Source organism: Lepidochelys kempii, chromosome 7, assembly GCF_965140285.1.
Source record: "Lepidochelys kempii isolate rLepKem1 chromosome 7, rLepKem1.hap1, whole genome shotgun sequence".
Lineage (NCBI taxonomy): Eukaryota > Metazoa > Chordata > Testudines > Cheloniidae > Lepidochelys > Lepidochelys kempii.
The window spans coordinates 90,295,491-90,311,545 of record NC_136386.1 but is presented as its reverse complement, the minus strand read 5'-3'; the positions used below and the strand labels follow the sequence as shown (position 1 = coordinate 90,311,545).

Sequence of the window (16,055 nt, the reverse complement as noted above, 5' to 3'; positions counted from 1 at the left end):
AATGTAAGTTTCACTGTTTAGACCAGAACTCCTCCGGCAACATCAGTTACCAGTGAGCTTTCCTGAATATATCTGTAATAAGAAGAACTGAAATAGAGGGGATGGAAGTATAGGCACTCTTATTATATATGGAGCCACACCAACAAACATTAGCAGGCATAGTTATCTCCCTGTATTGGGCTCTTCAGATTCCAATCTAATATTTTTCTGTGGAGAAGTGAATAATGTTCTTCAGATCTTTTGGAGGAAAGTGGTAAAGTATGCATTACAAATACTAGTTACTCTCAACAATCTTGTGAGCTAGGCAAGAATGTTAATCCTAATTTACCAATGCGGAAACTCAGGAGGAGAAAGACAAGCTGAAAGTCACAAAAAGTATGTATCTGGGTCAAGAGTGGCACTCCAATCTCCTGACTTCAAATCCTGTGCCTTAGCCACAAGGTTATAAGTATTTACTCCGTTGTTTTTTGTTGCTTGTTTGTTTTTTATGTTTTGTTCCTTCCTTCAGGGCTTGCAGATCTGGACACTAATTCTATCATGCTCTAAAAAATAAAGGGAGAGAGACTGGGACAAACTGGGGGTGACTGCGCACAAGGGTCTAACCACTAAAGAATCCTCCTCACCTCAGAACCTGGAACAGAATTCTAGATTCCTGAGTCTCACCATTCTTCTTTCGGCAAGCAGCTGGGAAAGCCATTGGTAAAACGTGCCTCATCTCCCTCTAGCAGGTGGCCCATGTAGACAATAACTTACTACTGCTATCAATTACTCCATTAGCTCAAGTAGCAGATGTCTGTGCTGTGATCAGTATTGGAACCTCTAGATCCAGTCACGTGGGAGTCAATATGGTTCAACATGATGGAATTTGTTGAATTTTTCCTAATTTCCTTTTTTAAACATGAATGAAGTCAAACAAATTTTAAGGTTACAAAGTCAAGCACGCAAAAGTAGGCAAATGCCAAAATTACAGTTACCATGCAGACTTAGTTCTGCCCCCTTGTGTTTAGTCTCAGTAAGAGTCTAAAACTGCGTCATGACATACTGTACATTTTTCCAAAGGAGCCCTGCCTCATTGAGTGCCCAGGACTTTTTTATTAAGAGGGCTCCTCTAAGTTGCTGTCACTGATTTTCTGGAGTACTATTTCACAATTTCAAGAATAAATGATACACATTCAAGTTCAGTTTTCACCTTGTCATCCCTCTTCCCCCATAAGAAAAGACAAGACAAACATTTGAATGTTTTTTGTCAGGCACAGTGAAGCCTGATAGACAAAAGAGAGAGGGAAAACGTTTCTCTTTTAGAAGTCTAAACGATTTGTCAGTTAACTCAGAAAAATGGGTATTTCTATTACATTATGTTCTAATTGATGCTCAGATTTGCTTTTCATAAGTGTAGTAAATCATGTAAAATCTTTCATATTGCAGAATTACATCTGAAAGAAACATTAAACTAAAACTTCTTTTTTGTAAGAATATCCGTATAACAAACTGTTTACATAAATACTGAACAGAACAACTTTACACAAAGTTATCGCCACCATACTACATACATGCAACACCTACCTTAGCATCATCTTCACTGAAGAGTGAGCACCAGGGAGAATTCACATTTTTAATAGCTAACTCGAACGAACAGGTAAAAAAAGCAACTTGAACCAAATCTGTAATAAATCCAAATAAATAAGTGACAGATGACAATTAAGTTTATTTGCTCTCTACCACCCACTCCCAGCATCACCCTCCTATTATGAGGAAGAATATAAACAAGAATATAAAATAATAGCCAATCCAGAGCCCAAACACATAATGTATGCTAAGGCTCCAATTTTGCACTATGGGCCTACTCAAATGTATATATGATCAGGACCTTAGTTTGTAAGCCTTTCACAGGGCAGGGACACGTGAGTGTAACCATCACCTGTTTAGTAATTTACATCTACAGGTGTGTATTATTATTATGCAGTCGACAATAGTTACAAGATATAGAAATAAGGCTATGTTTACTCCCTTGTTATTGGGCTATTAGATGGCAAGAACAAATGCACTACTTTTCTGATTTAAGACAGCAAGTCCAACTCAATGCTTTGCAAGTTTCACGTAGAAAAAAAAAAATCTACATCTTACAAAATTATAGTAATCTCTTACATTCTCTCTGAATGACCCCACAGGCTTGCACAAAATTCCCCTATTAGGCAGAACACAGTGCCAGCTACTCTAATCATTCTTATTTTAGCAACTACTTGTCCACTTACAATTTAGCTGAAGGTATAAGGATTCTGAATACATCAGTTATTTCAGTAGCAGCAAAGGCAACTCGTGCATTTTGTTATGACATTCTAAAATAAGAGTTTCTATAAAAATTTGCATAGAAGATGGAATTTAATACAGGAGAGTTTCAATGTGGAAAACAAAAACATTTACCACATTATACCAGTTTTAGTTTAGACTATGAACTGTGCCTTTTCTTCAAGAGAAGAACATTTTGAGAAGTATTTATTCAACCTGTATCACGTTAATATCTCCTTTGGGCTAAACGGGAAGGGTTTTTCTACAGTAGGTTCTCTGACTGTTCACTAACAATGAATATTCATTATCACAATACTGTATTTAAGAAATTTAAGTTAACATAAGTAAAGAGGAATAAAACTAGAATTTGTATGTGATTTGGTAAAACTATACTTTTTTCCTTAAAAGTAATCCAGAATTGTGGGTTCCTTTGTATCTTTGGTCCTTCTCCCAGAAGGGTTCCTCAATTAAACTGTTAAAACTCGTTCTTTGTGACTTTGTATTACAACATTTGTGTCAGGGTACATTACCCACGTTGGCTTTGGTAAATGAAGTAATTCTTAAAAGCTGTTCTTTTCAAATAGCGATATGACATGCTGTCTTCACTAATCTTTCCAAAGGCCTATAAAAGAGCATTTTAAACTATTTGTTCTTCATAACTATCTGAAGATCCTAGAAAACAACATTTATGAAAGTTAAGGAATAAAAAACCAGAATAAGTACACTACCTGCATTTAAGTCACGCACTGGTACACACAAGGTAGCTGCAATTTTTTCCAAAACCCTTTTCATCTCAGGACCCTGTTTGAAGGCATCCACTTCGTACATAGCTGTAGCGTTCTCTTCTACACAGGTTACAAACTTCTCACAATGATCAAAGAACCTCATTAATTTGTCATTAATCTCAGTCGTCTCATTCTCAATATCTGAAAGGAAAAACAATTCTTAATGGAAAACCCCTACAATACACACAAAAAACAAATAATTTAAAGAATTCCCTTCCAGATTTTACAAAAGTTGTTCTGGGGACTGAATGGGAAGTCAACATGTCAGACAGCCTAATTTATAACAAAAACCAAGATAACGTCAGAATTAAGATGTTAATTATAATCTATTAGATTTAAACGCTGTCCAGAATAAGACAAATGGAAAACTACATTAGCTTCAATTGTATGTATTTCAAACAGGGCTCTAACACTGCTTTCCCTGATATGTAAAGAGATCCTATTGCAGGGGTGGGCAAACTTTTGGCCTGAGGACCACATTGGGTTTTCGAAATTGCATGGAGAGCGGGTTAGGGGAGGCTGTGCTTCCCCAAACAGACAGGCGTGGCCCGGCCCACACCCCTATCTGACGCCCTCCGCTTCTCGCCCCTTGACTGCCCCTGCCCCATCCATCCCTCCTTGTCCCCTGACCTCCCCCAGACCTCCCGTCCCTGTCTGCCCCCATCCAACCCCTCCTCTCATTCCTGACTGCCCCCCCCCGGGACCCTTGCCCCATCCAACCACCCCTTCTCCCCTACTGCCCCCGGAACCTCTGCCTGCCCTCCGCCACCCATGAACCCCCCCTCTCCTTCCCAACTACCCCCTCCCGGGACCTCTGCCCCCATTCAACCCCCGTTCCCCAACCTCTGACCACCCCGCCCCCTATCCACACCCCCACCCCCTGACCACCACCCCGAACTCCCCTGCCCTCGATCCAACCCTGCCTAGCCCCTTACCACGCTGCCTGGAGCACCGGTGACTGGCTGCGCTGCTCAGAGCGCCAGGACAGGCCCGTGCTGCCTGACTGGAGCCAGCCACACCACCGCGCAGAACAGAGCACCGGAGCAGGCCGTGGCTCTGCAGCTGCGTTGTCCGGCAAGAGTTCGCAACCCCACCACCATTGCACCAGCATTGCACCAGCAGTGCAGTGAGCTGAGGCTGAGGGGGAACAGCAGGGGAGGGGCCGGGGGCTAGCCTCCGGGGCAGTAGCTCAGGGGCAGGGCAGGAGGATCCCGTGGGCCGGATGTGGCCCGCAGGCCGTAGTTTGCCCACCTCTGTTCTATTGAGAACCATGCTAACCAAACTATTCTTAAGATTATATCTACCCTATAATGGAAACATTTTCCTCTCCCTACTCGTACAACAACATTTTAAAACAAAATTTATCACAGGTCTTTAGAGCTAGAGAACACTGGAGAGACAATGGCAGAAGACTGATCCTAGAGAAGATTGTTTCAAGGACAGGTGGCTTCCTTTATGCAGTGGTGGGTTTTACACCTCCTCCCCTTGTGCGCATGTGTGAGGAGGGGGAAGTTCTGTTTCTGCATCCCACACTCCACTTGTGTCTTGGGGCATCCAAGTGAGTCCTAGGCAGAGTTTCACCTTACCCCCACCCCCAGGCCAGTCCCAGGCAGGGCTCCACTTTACCTGCACCAGTGGTGTATGCTGGGGGCCCCCAGCCCAGTCCCCACCTTAGCCCTCCCCCTCATCATGTGTGCGCTGGGGTCCCCCAGGCCAGTCCCACACAGGACTCCTCTTCAGCCCGTGCGTGTGCGCTGGGGGCTCCTAGTCCAGTCCCGGGCAGGGCCCCACCTTAGCCCCCCACCCCGTGAGTGTTGGGGGCAGGTAAACCAGTCCTGGGCAGGGCTCCACCTTAGCTGCGCCACTGGGGTGTGCTGAGGCCCAAAGGCCCGTTCCGGGGCGGGCCCCACTGTATTCCCCCCACCACCTCGTGTGTGTGCCGGGGCACCCAGGCCAGCCTTTCCCGCTCCGTTACCTCTGGCCGGCGGCTGCCGGTGCAGGGCCAGCTGCAGCCCCTTGCGGAAGGCGGCGCTGCTGTCCACGCACCGGTGCTTGGAGCTGCTGGCGAAGGCGAAGCGGCGCTGCGGCGACAGCAGGCCCGGGAAGCGGGCGGCCAGACGCTGGGCCAGCTGCTCCATGTCGAGGCGGCCCTTGGGCGCCAGCTTCCCGTCCATGTCGGGCTGGTACCACATGTCCCAGCGGGCGAGCCGCTGCGCGGCGGGGCACGGCCGCTCCTGGCTGCGGAGCAGGCGGTGCAGCTGGCCCAGCTTGCGGATCTGCTTCTCGGTGGGGAAGCGTGTGCCGTGGCGGATGAGGGCGCGGAGCTGCAGCGGGGCGCAGGCGGCGGAGGGCAGCAGGTACCCGGGGTCCGGGGGCCCCAGGGAGAGAGGGTCCCGCAGCAGGTGCTGATTCACCTCCTCGTACCGGGACTTAGTCCCGAAATAGCCGCTCAGCAGGGACGTGGCAGCCGCCCTCTCCTGCGCGAGGGAGACGCGGAGCAGCAGCAGGAGCACCGGCAGCGAGCGGCGCCCCGGGAGGGGTCCGCGGAAGCAGCTCGCCATGGGGAGACTAGCGGCTCTGCACAGACACCCGGGCAGGGGAAACTGAGCCTTCCCTGAGGAGGGGACTCCGGACCGGGCTCTGCAGCGGGGCGGGGCGGGGCTTGCACCGTGACAGAGAGCGGGCCGGGAACCCGCTGTTATGCTCCGCCCTGGCCCGGCCTCCTGGCCGCTGCCTTCCGGGGTTCAGCCAGGCCGAGGTGAGAGCTGCCCTCCGGCAGGATGATCACCGGCTCCCTCAATGACCTTTGCCGCTGGAAGCGAGAGTCCGCTTGTAAAAATGGCTCCCGACCCCGGCTGCTGCCTAGTGCAGTGGTTTTCACACTTTTATTTCGGGGGGGCCCCAGTGGAAGAAAATTGTTGATGCCCGCGACCCAACGGAGCTGGGGATGAGGGGCAGAGGGTTGGGGTGTGGGGATGAGGGATGTGGGATGTGGGGTAGGGCCAGGAATGAGGGGTTCAGGGTGTAGGAGGGGGCTCTGGGCTGGGCAGGGGTTTTGGGGTGCAGGAGGGGCTCCGGCTTTAGGGGGAGCTCAGCGCTGGGGCAGGGGATTGGGGCAAGGGGTTAGCTCCAGCGGCTCCTGGTCAGCAGTGCAGCCCGGGTGCAGAGTCAGTCTTCCCTCCTGTCCTGCACCGCGGACCACGCTGTGCCTGGAGCGACCCGCAGCAGGTCCAGGTCCTTGGAGGCACGCAAGCGGGCCAATGGGAGTGCGGAGCCAGTGCTCAGGCTGGGGGCAGCGCGCAGAGCCCCTTGGCCCCCATGCCGAGAAGCCGGACCTGCTGCGGCCTGCAGGGCCGGTGTAAGGATGTTTTGCGCCCTAGGCGAAACTTCCACCTTGCACCCCCCCTCCGCCCTGACGTGCCCCCACCTTCCAGCAGCTCCCCGCTGCCCCCCTCCGCCCTGAGGCGCCCCCCCACCGCGGCAGCTCCCCGCTGCCCCCTTTCCCCTCGGGGGGCCGTGTGGCAACTCCCCCCCTTCCCTCGGCCCAGGGAGCTGTGCAGCAACGCCCCGCAACAGCTCACCTCTGCTCCGCCTGCTCCCCGAGCACACCGCCGCCACCGCTTCTCCCGCTTCCCAGGCTTGCAGCGCCAATCAGCTGTTTGGCACACAAGCCTGAGAGGGAGAGAAGCAGAGCAGGGTGGCGCGCTCAGAGGAGGAGGCGGAGCAGAGGTGAGCTGGGGCAGGGAGCGGTTCCCCTGTGCGCCATACTTTCCCCCCCCCCCTTACTTGCTACAGGTGGTCCTCTCCTCGCCCCAGCCCACCTCTGCTCCACCGCCTTCCCGGAGCGCGCTTTTGGCTGCCCCCAACCACTTGGTGCCCTAGGCAACCGCCTAGTTCGCTTAGTGGTTGCACTGGCCCTGGCTGGCCGTTTACAGGGCGCAGCGCGGTATCGGAACAGGTAGCTGGGCAGCACCGCCGATGGGACTTTTAATATCCCAGTCGGGGGTGCTGACAAGAGCGACCCAGTGCCTTACATGCCGCAACCCACATTTTGAAAAACACTGGCCAAGAGCACTGAAGCCAGGCTACCCCCAGGGCCATACCCTCATCCTGGGTTTGCTGGGTAGTGGGGAACGGAGGAAAGACCATAACTGTCTGCCCCTGCTCTTGATAACGCGTCAGTCAAACCCCACTCCCAGGCCCAGTCATGAAACTGAAAACTGAAAAACCAAGATATTATAAATAAACAAACAAACCAACCAGCGAGGAGGGTGACTTATTCCACCTTCTGGTTTTTGAGAAGTTAGGAGGAAAGCCACTCATCCCCCCACTTGTGCTTAATCCTGTCAGCTTCAAAATTCAACCAACCAAAAAGCTGGAATCCTCACTGGCTGCTTGGAAAAGGGAGCCAATTACCCTCTTCATGTCCCTCCCTCCCCACCCAGCTTGTGCTACTCTCCAGTTTCCTTCCATGTTCCTTACCTTCCTTCTGTATGATCGCAGCTCTTTTATCTACACCCTAAAGGTCTCCCCAAGACTTCTCTGAGCTGCCTGGCTTCTGTCTGGACCGGAAGCTAGTTTCATTGGCCATATCCATAGTGGCTGCTGAAGGGGATGTTCTCCTTGTAGAACTCCTGCTATACAGCCTACACCTTTATGTGCAGGTGGTGGAGTCCCCACTTGGTGCACCAGAGGTTGGCCCTGACTTGTGTTACCAGACTCAGAGACTTTCTGGACTATGGTCTGACAGACTGGGTGGACTCCATGGCACTTGGACAGGTCATGGGGTTGTCCCCTCGGTGCTTTCCCTTTAGCATGTTCCAGGAGATGAGGGCAGCTGTACCCCTGCTTCTCTCCCTTTTCTCAAGCAGGCCCTGCGGGAAAGTGCTCTCCCCCCACCTCTCACCCTGGACCTCTGGAGCTCATTGTTGGCCTACTGACCCATGAGCCTTCCTGGCTAGGCCCAATGCATCACCTGAATCAGCCGAACACCATCCAACCAGTCCATCTACAAACTGCACATAGACAACATCTGTACACACTCATGCCACATACTATCTACTTCCTTGCCCTCTTGTCCCATGCTGATGTCAAGTGATGAGACTTGCTGCATCTGTGGAGGGCAGGGAGCTCCAGTGGGGTAGTCTTTACTCCACTCTGGTCACTGGAGATATTAACTGTCATTCCTTCATGGAATCATGTGTGCCTGATGCTGTTCAAGGAATCCCGACACCCATCCCTCTGTGGCAAGAGGGAGATCCTGATGTAGAATGCATCAGGATGCATTCCCTCTTCCAGCTCCTCTAGAACCTCATTGAGAGGTTCTGGCTGCACTTTTCCCCCCACTTCTTTATCCTCTCACATCCATGGTTTCATCAACCTCATCAGCCTCTTCCTGGCACTTGTCAAGATGGCCATCCACTAAACCAGGAAGAGGAAGCTGAATGGCGTGGGAGGAAGGGCTCTGCAACTGTGGATCCTAGTTCTGGTCCCTCGTCCAATCACACCTCCAGGCAGAGTTTCTCTGGGCAGTGTCCACTGGCTCTTTAGACAGCTTTGAGGAGCAGTCCAGAGTTCTCTGCTCAATGTCTCCTTCTAGATCCCTAATTTTTAATCTTTGACCCACACTCCTGTCCCTGTTTTCTCATTTGTTGTCCCAAGAAGTCGTTTGGGATCAATGGTTCCTCACCGAGGGCTGAAGGGGTGGGCATTTAGCCTTGGGTGGGTCGAGGCCCACCATATCCCAGATACCATAATAGGTACCTTCTTTCTGTCCCCCTTTCCCTCTCCTTTTCTCCTCAGTCTTCTACCCCACCCATTCTGTTTCTTGGCCACCCCCTATTCTGGTGCATCAACTCAGACACCCACCTGCCCTTCTTTAGTCAATTCCTATTCTTCACATTCCCCTGCCCCTCAGTATCCCCACTACCCTCACATTCTTCTTTCTAGGGGGCCACAGGCCAAAGTGCTTCAGAGTTAAAGAAATTTCCCAGAATGCATGTGTGACATACTAATACCCTTGTATTGGCACCCTACACCCTATTGTACTAATCTTTGTTAAAAATATGCCTTGTAAGGTAATTAAATATTCATGGTAAATAGGCCCAATGGCCTGTGATGGGCTATTAGATGGGGTGAGATCCGAGTTACCCAGGAAAGAATTTTCTGGAGTATCTGGCTGATGAATCTTGCCCATATGCTCAGGGTTTAGCTGATCACCATATTTGGGGTCGGGAAGGAATTTTCCTCCAGGGCAGATTGGAAGAGGCCCTGGAGGTTTTTCGCCTTCCTCTGTAGCATGGGGCACGGGTCACTTGCTGGAGGATTCTCTGCTCCTTGAAGTCTTTAAACTACGATTTGAGGACTTCAATAGCACAGATATAGGTGTGAAGGTTTTTTTGTAGGAGTGGTGGGTGAAATTCTGTGGCCTGCGTTGTGCAGGAGGTCAGACTAGATGATCATAATGGTCCCTTCTGACCTAAATATCTATGAATCTATGAATCACTTGAAAACTCATAATTTGTCAGTCATTATTATCCTGATTCAATGTTGACATATTTTATGTGATGCTATAATAGTAGCCTGTATGGTGTTATTAACACATTCCAAACCCCACAGCCCTGCCCAAATGGGAGATGGCAAACAGGTCTGTCCTAGACAAAGGAATGTGTGCTCTGCTTAATTTGCATTTAAGCAGTAAACAGAGGCAACAGAGAAAGCTCAAATGGGTGAGAAAAAGCCAGGAGGGAACATCATTCCCCATAGATTCTTTGTCTTCTACTGCCCAGGTGGAAATGATTTCCAGGAGGGGGACTGAAATTATAAAAAGGAGGGGCAAACATCTGCCAAAGGCACCCCTTTCTATTCCTCCCTCCCCTTGCATTCACTACACCTGAAGAGAAAAGGGAAAGAGTTGTTGGACGGTGGGGGAGGGATCTTGACCTACAGAGTTTGGTCAATAAGACTGCTGAAAGCATGTGGTGAGAAACTTTGCTTGAATCTAATATAGTTTGTTTAATTAGGCATTAGTAAATGTTATTATTTTCTTTGTAACCATAGCTGAGTTTTATGCCTCATTACTTGAACTTACTTAAAATTCATCTATTTGTAGTTAATAAACTTGTTCTACTGTTTTATCTAATCCAGTGTGCTTATATCAAAAGTTTCTGAATAACTATTTGAGATAATAAACTGGCATATTATTCTTGTTAGGGAATAATAGACTTGAAATATTTGTACTGTCTGGGAGAGGGCTAGGTAGGGCTTAAGTTCAGCCAAAGCTGTCCAGAGCAGAGCCTGGTAAATATTTTCAAACCTGTGGGGCAGAAGCCCTGAGCCCCAGCGCCGCTGCATGGGGCAGAAGCTCCCAGCCCCAGGGCTTTGGGAAATACTGTATAAGAATTTAAGCCCTGGTACAGGCCATGTTCCTGAATATGGGATGGGGGCAAAACGTGTGTGTGGTGTGAGAATGCTCTACAGCAGTGATTTTCAAACTGCAGGTCGCTACCCAGTACCGGGTCACGGAATGTAAGGCACTGGGTTGGGGTGGCTCTGGTCCACAATGCTGACTGGGCCGTTAAAAGTCCCATCAGCGGTGCTGCCTGGCTAAAGCAGGCTAGTTACTACCTGTTCTGCCCTTGCTTTGAGCATCGGCTCCGCACTCCCATGAGCCAGGAACCAGCCAATGGGAGCTGGGGGCGGGTGGGGGGAGAGGCAGGGGCACCTGTGTCCGAAAGCTGCGTGCAGCCGCTTGCGTGCCTTCACCTAGGAGCTATACCTGCTGCTGGCCACTTCTGGGGCGCAGCTCAGTCCGCAGTGCTAGAACAGGCAGGAAGCCTGCCTTAGCATCCCTGCTGTGCCATTGGCTGGGAGCTGCCTGAGGTAAGCCTGTGCCCCAATCCCCTGCTACAGCCCTGACCCTGCCCCAAACCTGGAGCCCTTTCCTGCACCCCAAACCCCTCATCCTGGCCCCCCCCCAGAGTCTGCACCCCGATCCCAGAGCCCCAAACCCCTGCCCCATTGCAGAGCCCCCTCCCACACCCTGAACCACTCATTCCTGGCCCCACCCCGCAGTCCTTACCCCCGCACCCCAACCCTCTGCCCCAGCCCTGAGCCCCTCCCAGACCCTGATCCCCAGCTCCGTTGGGTCATGAGTATTAACAATTTTCCTAAACTGGGTCGCCAGAAATTTTTTTTGAAAACTGCTACTCTACAGTGGAGACAGTGATATTTCAGAAAGTGGGAATACATAGGGACACTGCAGAGAGGAAAGTGTAGCAAAACTTGTGACAAAATTGCATGATATTCCACATCTACCATTAATTAAACACTTGTTTAATCCACCAAATGGTCATCTACCCTCATGACAGCTGTTATTGATAAGTTTACCAAGTGAGGGATTTACAGTCAGGACACGTGGCAAGCTTCATGGTCTGAAGAGACCGTGACAAATAGTTAGCTTGTCTGAGACCCCGCTCAGCGTCATATCAGGTTTGATTTACTGCGAAGGCAATGAACCAATTTTTTGAATCAGTTTTGTACCGGACATGGAATTTGTGCTTCAGCAGAACTTTGGGGGCATTTTAGAGATAGTCCATTATGTCAGTGTGGGCAGCCACAAACCTTGACCCACATTGTTGAGGACTGCAAAATTACTCAACTTCCTGGAGGTCTTTGTGCCTTGAAAAATGGTTGATGATAAGTCTGTGGTTTGGGTTGATCTGATTGCCTATGCCAAATAAATAAACAGCAAAATGCCTGGGCATGGGAACATTCCAGAAAAGAAGGCATGAGGGGTGGAGCCCAAGAATGTCCCAGCACATTTGGGGTATGGGAACAATCCAGAAGGGATATTATGGAATGCATAGAGTCTGGGAATGTTCCAGAATGTCTGAAGCATTATGGAATATGGGAATATTCTGCCATGTCCTCTTGTTCACAACCAATGATTTCACGTACAGTATTTTTGTGTGAACAAGCACAGAGATTTGGTTGTTATGCGGACTCAATTGTCAAAAGTATAATTGGCATTCTTAGTACAGCACCAGGAGCAGAGTTTGTTTAGCTTGAGCTTCTGATTGCAGTTGCATGGCTTTCTTTGCAACAGCAAAGCCAAAATATTGAAGAGTTATTGGAATTATTAATATTTTGGAATGATCAGTAATACAGGGATATTACCACAAAACCATATTTATATCATGCATTTTAAAGGGCATTTAATGTTCTGTTTGAGAATTTTGTTTGGCAATTCCTTTAAATGGGCCTCCAAAAAAAATAAAATAAAATTGGGGTAGAATTCTGCATTCATATGCATACACAAATTCCACTGACTCCTTATAAAAATTTACCCCTCCTATCCTATCAGCCGCCCAACATCTTGTCTTTGAACAGATTTGGGAGTAGTGAATAAAAGCAACTTCTTATGTTTTAGGTGGGTGACACACACACTAGTGAGGATAGAGAAACAAGGAGACCTGAAGGGATAAGTAACATGGGCAAGAAAATAAGAAAAATGAGATTCAGCCTGGATCTAAGTAATAGCAATTGGAATAATGAATTTTGCATGGGAAAGCAACACTGAAAGTAGAAATCCTGAAAAATGTAAATGGAGTTACTTTGCAATGTGTATAGCCCGACTTATTAATCATATCTTGATTACTTAAGAATTCCCAGTTATCATCTGAGGTTTGACAGGTTCTTGTCTTAAGATAAGGCCCAGTATTCTTAAAATTACTGTTTAGTTGGGAACCCTGATGTAAAGTAACACACACACTTTAGGAAGAGTTCTGTATTCGTAATTTATTAATACATTTAGCAAAGTTACAAACACTCAAACCCAGCAAGGTAAAGAGAGATGATACAAAATGTACACTTGAACATCCATATACTCACACCAGCCCTTGCAGAACAACCTAAAATGTTAGCCATTATCTTCCTCATCACCATTGGCCTGATCATCATTCTGGCACCTCCCGAGCACTAAATCTCTCTCTCCTCCTGTCCACAGGTTGGGATACAACTTTTATAATATGTTATGCTGATGCTACTCTGTCTAATGCATATTCAGTAGGGGTTTCTCCCCTCTTACGTATTTGTATTTCCTCATTCTACTATTGTTGGGGTGCATTTCTCCTATAGGTGAGTATATTAATGATCTCAACTTATTATCATATATGTCAATTTGTAGCCATTGTACTCTTGTGGTCAGAAATCTGCAGATGTTCCCATCCTAAAAATATCAAAAAACTGGTGTTAGCTCATGTTCCTGTGGTTGGTTGGTGTTGTTAAAGACAAATTTCCCCCTTAAACACTCGAATTCAAGTTCCCCAAAATTTTGGGAATGTTAGGCCATTTATCTGTGCCAAAGTTCATAGGCCTCAAGTCTTATGCTAACTGCTGAAGCCAATGTCTTCCAGAATACAGGCCTGTAGTTTCCTTGTGTTATTGCTAAAGAAAGAATTGCTAAAGATAGCTCTATGGGCTACATGTGAGATGGTCACAAACATCTTCTCACAGAGTAATGAAAATCTCTGGTTAGGAGCAGCATTCAGGTCCACCATGACACATCAGAGCTAACTTGGCACAAAGCCATATTACAGAAAGCAGTGCTGCTGGATAGCCAACTCTGGAAATGGAAGAACAAAGGGAGATAGCCCATGGCAAGCCCTGTTTACGGAACTAATGCTGCTCATTGATTACAAAGCAGAAATAAAGCTGTCTGCAAAAAAAGACAAAAACTACAACAAAAATCTGATCACGGATGAGCTAAAATGAATTGGGGCAATCCTCTCATTGCTGAACAGAACTCCAGCACACAGCTGATCTGTTACCCATTATGTCAATGCAGCAAAAACAAATCAGAGGTATGGTCAATTTAATAAAATCATTTCTACATTTCAGGCCCCAATCCATCTAGCCACTTAAGCACTTTATTAATTTTAATGACACAAGTCCTCTACATGAAGACCTAGATTTGCATGTGCATAATAATCTTGCACTTTATCTCTTATTCTCACTATGAACACCACCAGAAAAAACACTTGATCTCCTCCACTTTTCCACTACAAACCAAAGGAACCAGGGGATCTCACCCTACTCTCCTATGTATAGAATTGGTTGAAATCTCCACTCTAACATGTATCTCAGAGTTACAGTTGCTTGCACAACATTACTTCCTCTTTTTGTTTTATTTTATAAACTGAAGCTAATAATTTTTAAAGTAGTATTTTCAACCTTAATTATCTTAGGTTTCTTTGTCTAGGAATTTTACTTTAAAGTTTGATTTCCACACCCCCGATATTGGAGAAAGAGTTTTGGACAATCACTCCTTTTATATTTTCTTGTCTCCAAGTGACACTCCCCCAATCCTTTAAATTGTTGTTTCTTTCTATTTCTGTCTTCTGCCTCAATCTCTCCCCCTTTCTCTGGAGTTGAATGAGATACAGTCTTTTAATGCTCCGTGACACAGGTGGGACTGCTCCATAGCACCCCTGCTGGGCTAAGTCTGGCACTGCAGGCACTCTCTACCTTGGTTTGCTTGGAGCAGTCTGTTTGGAACAGGATGGCCGGTGCCATAAATTAGATTAGCCTCAGATTTTAAACAGTTAAATAATTAACTCAGAATTTGGCTGTCTGTGCCTTTAGAGAAACACTTATTTGTAGCACTTGAAGCCAAGGCCTTGACTGGTTTTGTTGGTTCCTCATTCCCAATTTGCCTGCCCTATGAGAAGCTGCAGGGAAGTTTTCTTAACTGGCCTACTGGCTTTCAACTGGCCAGTGTGTTCTTTTGACTCTTCTAGGCCTCTGGGGACTAAGTCTTGTGGGCAATCCAGCCTGAGTGGATTTTCCTTGAGCAGGGTGTGTGTGGCAAAAAGTTGTACAATATGAGCATGAGGTCCTTGTTATAAAACATCACAGCTAAAGTGAACTACTTGTTACCAATATAAAAAAGGGTAACCAACATTTTTGGGGGAGCATGCCCCCCCCAGTCCCTCTGCAAGATGTTAGTCAATCCTGCCTACTTCCAGCTTGGACCAACCTTTAGTGATTCTTGTTGTGAAGTGACATGCTATAGTCATGACCAATAGGTGGCTCAGAAATATTGATTTTCTTTTTTAAAATATTATTTTAAAACCCTTTATTTTCAATACACATCAGGTTTAAGGTAGATAGCATGTGTGATGCTCCCTAAGGATACCCAGGGTTGTGAGGCATCTTGCCACCAGCTACCCTTAGGGTGAGGATACCTTGTCTGTGCCTACCATGGGACAGCTCCATGACTCTCCTAGATACAGGTAACATAAGTGCTCCGCTCTCAGTCCAAGAGTGCTCTGCTCTCAGTCCAAGAGTGCTCTCCTGTCCCTCATGCAGGCTTGTGATAGGCATACTCCCACCCCTGAGTTCTCTGAGCATCCCTCTGTGATATCTAGACTCTTATCCATTGGATGCTCATAGAATTGCCAGACTCCCAGTCCTCAAAAGGAAGAGTACACTGCAGCTTACTAATTAAACCTCAGAACACAGCTCCACTTAATTCACAGCATTTAGGTTTGTTTAGCGAGAAAGCAAGTATAAGTTTGTTTAACAAAGGACAGAGATTTAAATGATAGCAAACAAAAATACTGGAAACAAAGGGTTACATATAAAATTAAATAAATAAATAAAATAAAGCAACACACGTTTTAGAGCTTGAACTCAACAAAATGCCCTCTTGTTAAATGAGAGATACTGCTTCCCCAAAATCTTTCTCATAGTGCTTTGCAGCCAAGATGGCTGAGATCCTCTTTTCATGAGACCAAGACTGCTGGCAGGTTGTCCACATAAAGAATGCCCAGGCACCCCTAGATATATTAGACCAGTCCCTTGTTCTTCACCTGTAAACAGTGTTTCCCTCCCTCCACCTCACTATTCACCCCTTCCTGTTCATTTCTTCTCTTGAAGTCACTGCACGCCCTTCATTAGCATTTGACTCAGATGCAAAAAGGA

At 47.5% G+C, this 16,055-nt stretch overlaps 1 protein-coding gene across 3 annotated transcripts in view; it reads right to left on the bottom strand.

Annotated features, from left to right (window-relative positions):
* Positions 1-5,725, bottom strand: part of MINPP1 (multiple inositol-polyphosphate phosphatase 1) — a 119,376-nt gene extending 113,651 nt beyond the window's left edge. For all 3 annotated transcript variants that reach the window (XM_073353749.2, XM_073353748.1, XM_073353747.1), the window contains exons 1-3: positions 5,047-5,725; positions 3,015-3,212; positions 1,564-1,661 (exon numbers count right to left, since the gene is read on the bottom strand). In XM_073353749.2, the coding sequence (XP_073209850.1) occupies positions 1,564-1,661; positions 3,015-3,212; positions 5,047-5,632 (882 nt within the window). In that variant the 5' untranslated portion in view covers positions 5,633-5,725. The remainder of the gene's footprint in view (positions 1-1,563; positions 1,662-3,014; positions 3,213-5,046) is intronic.
* Between the last annotated feature and the right edge of the window lie 10,330 nt (positions 5,726-16,055).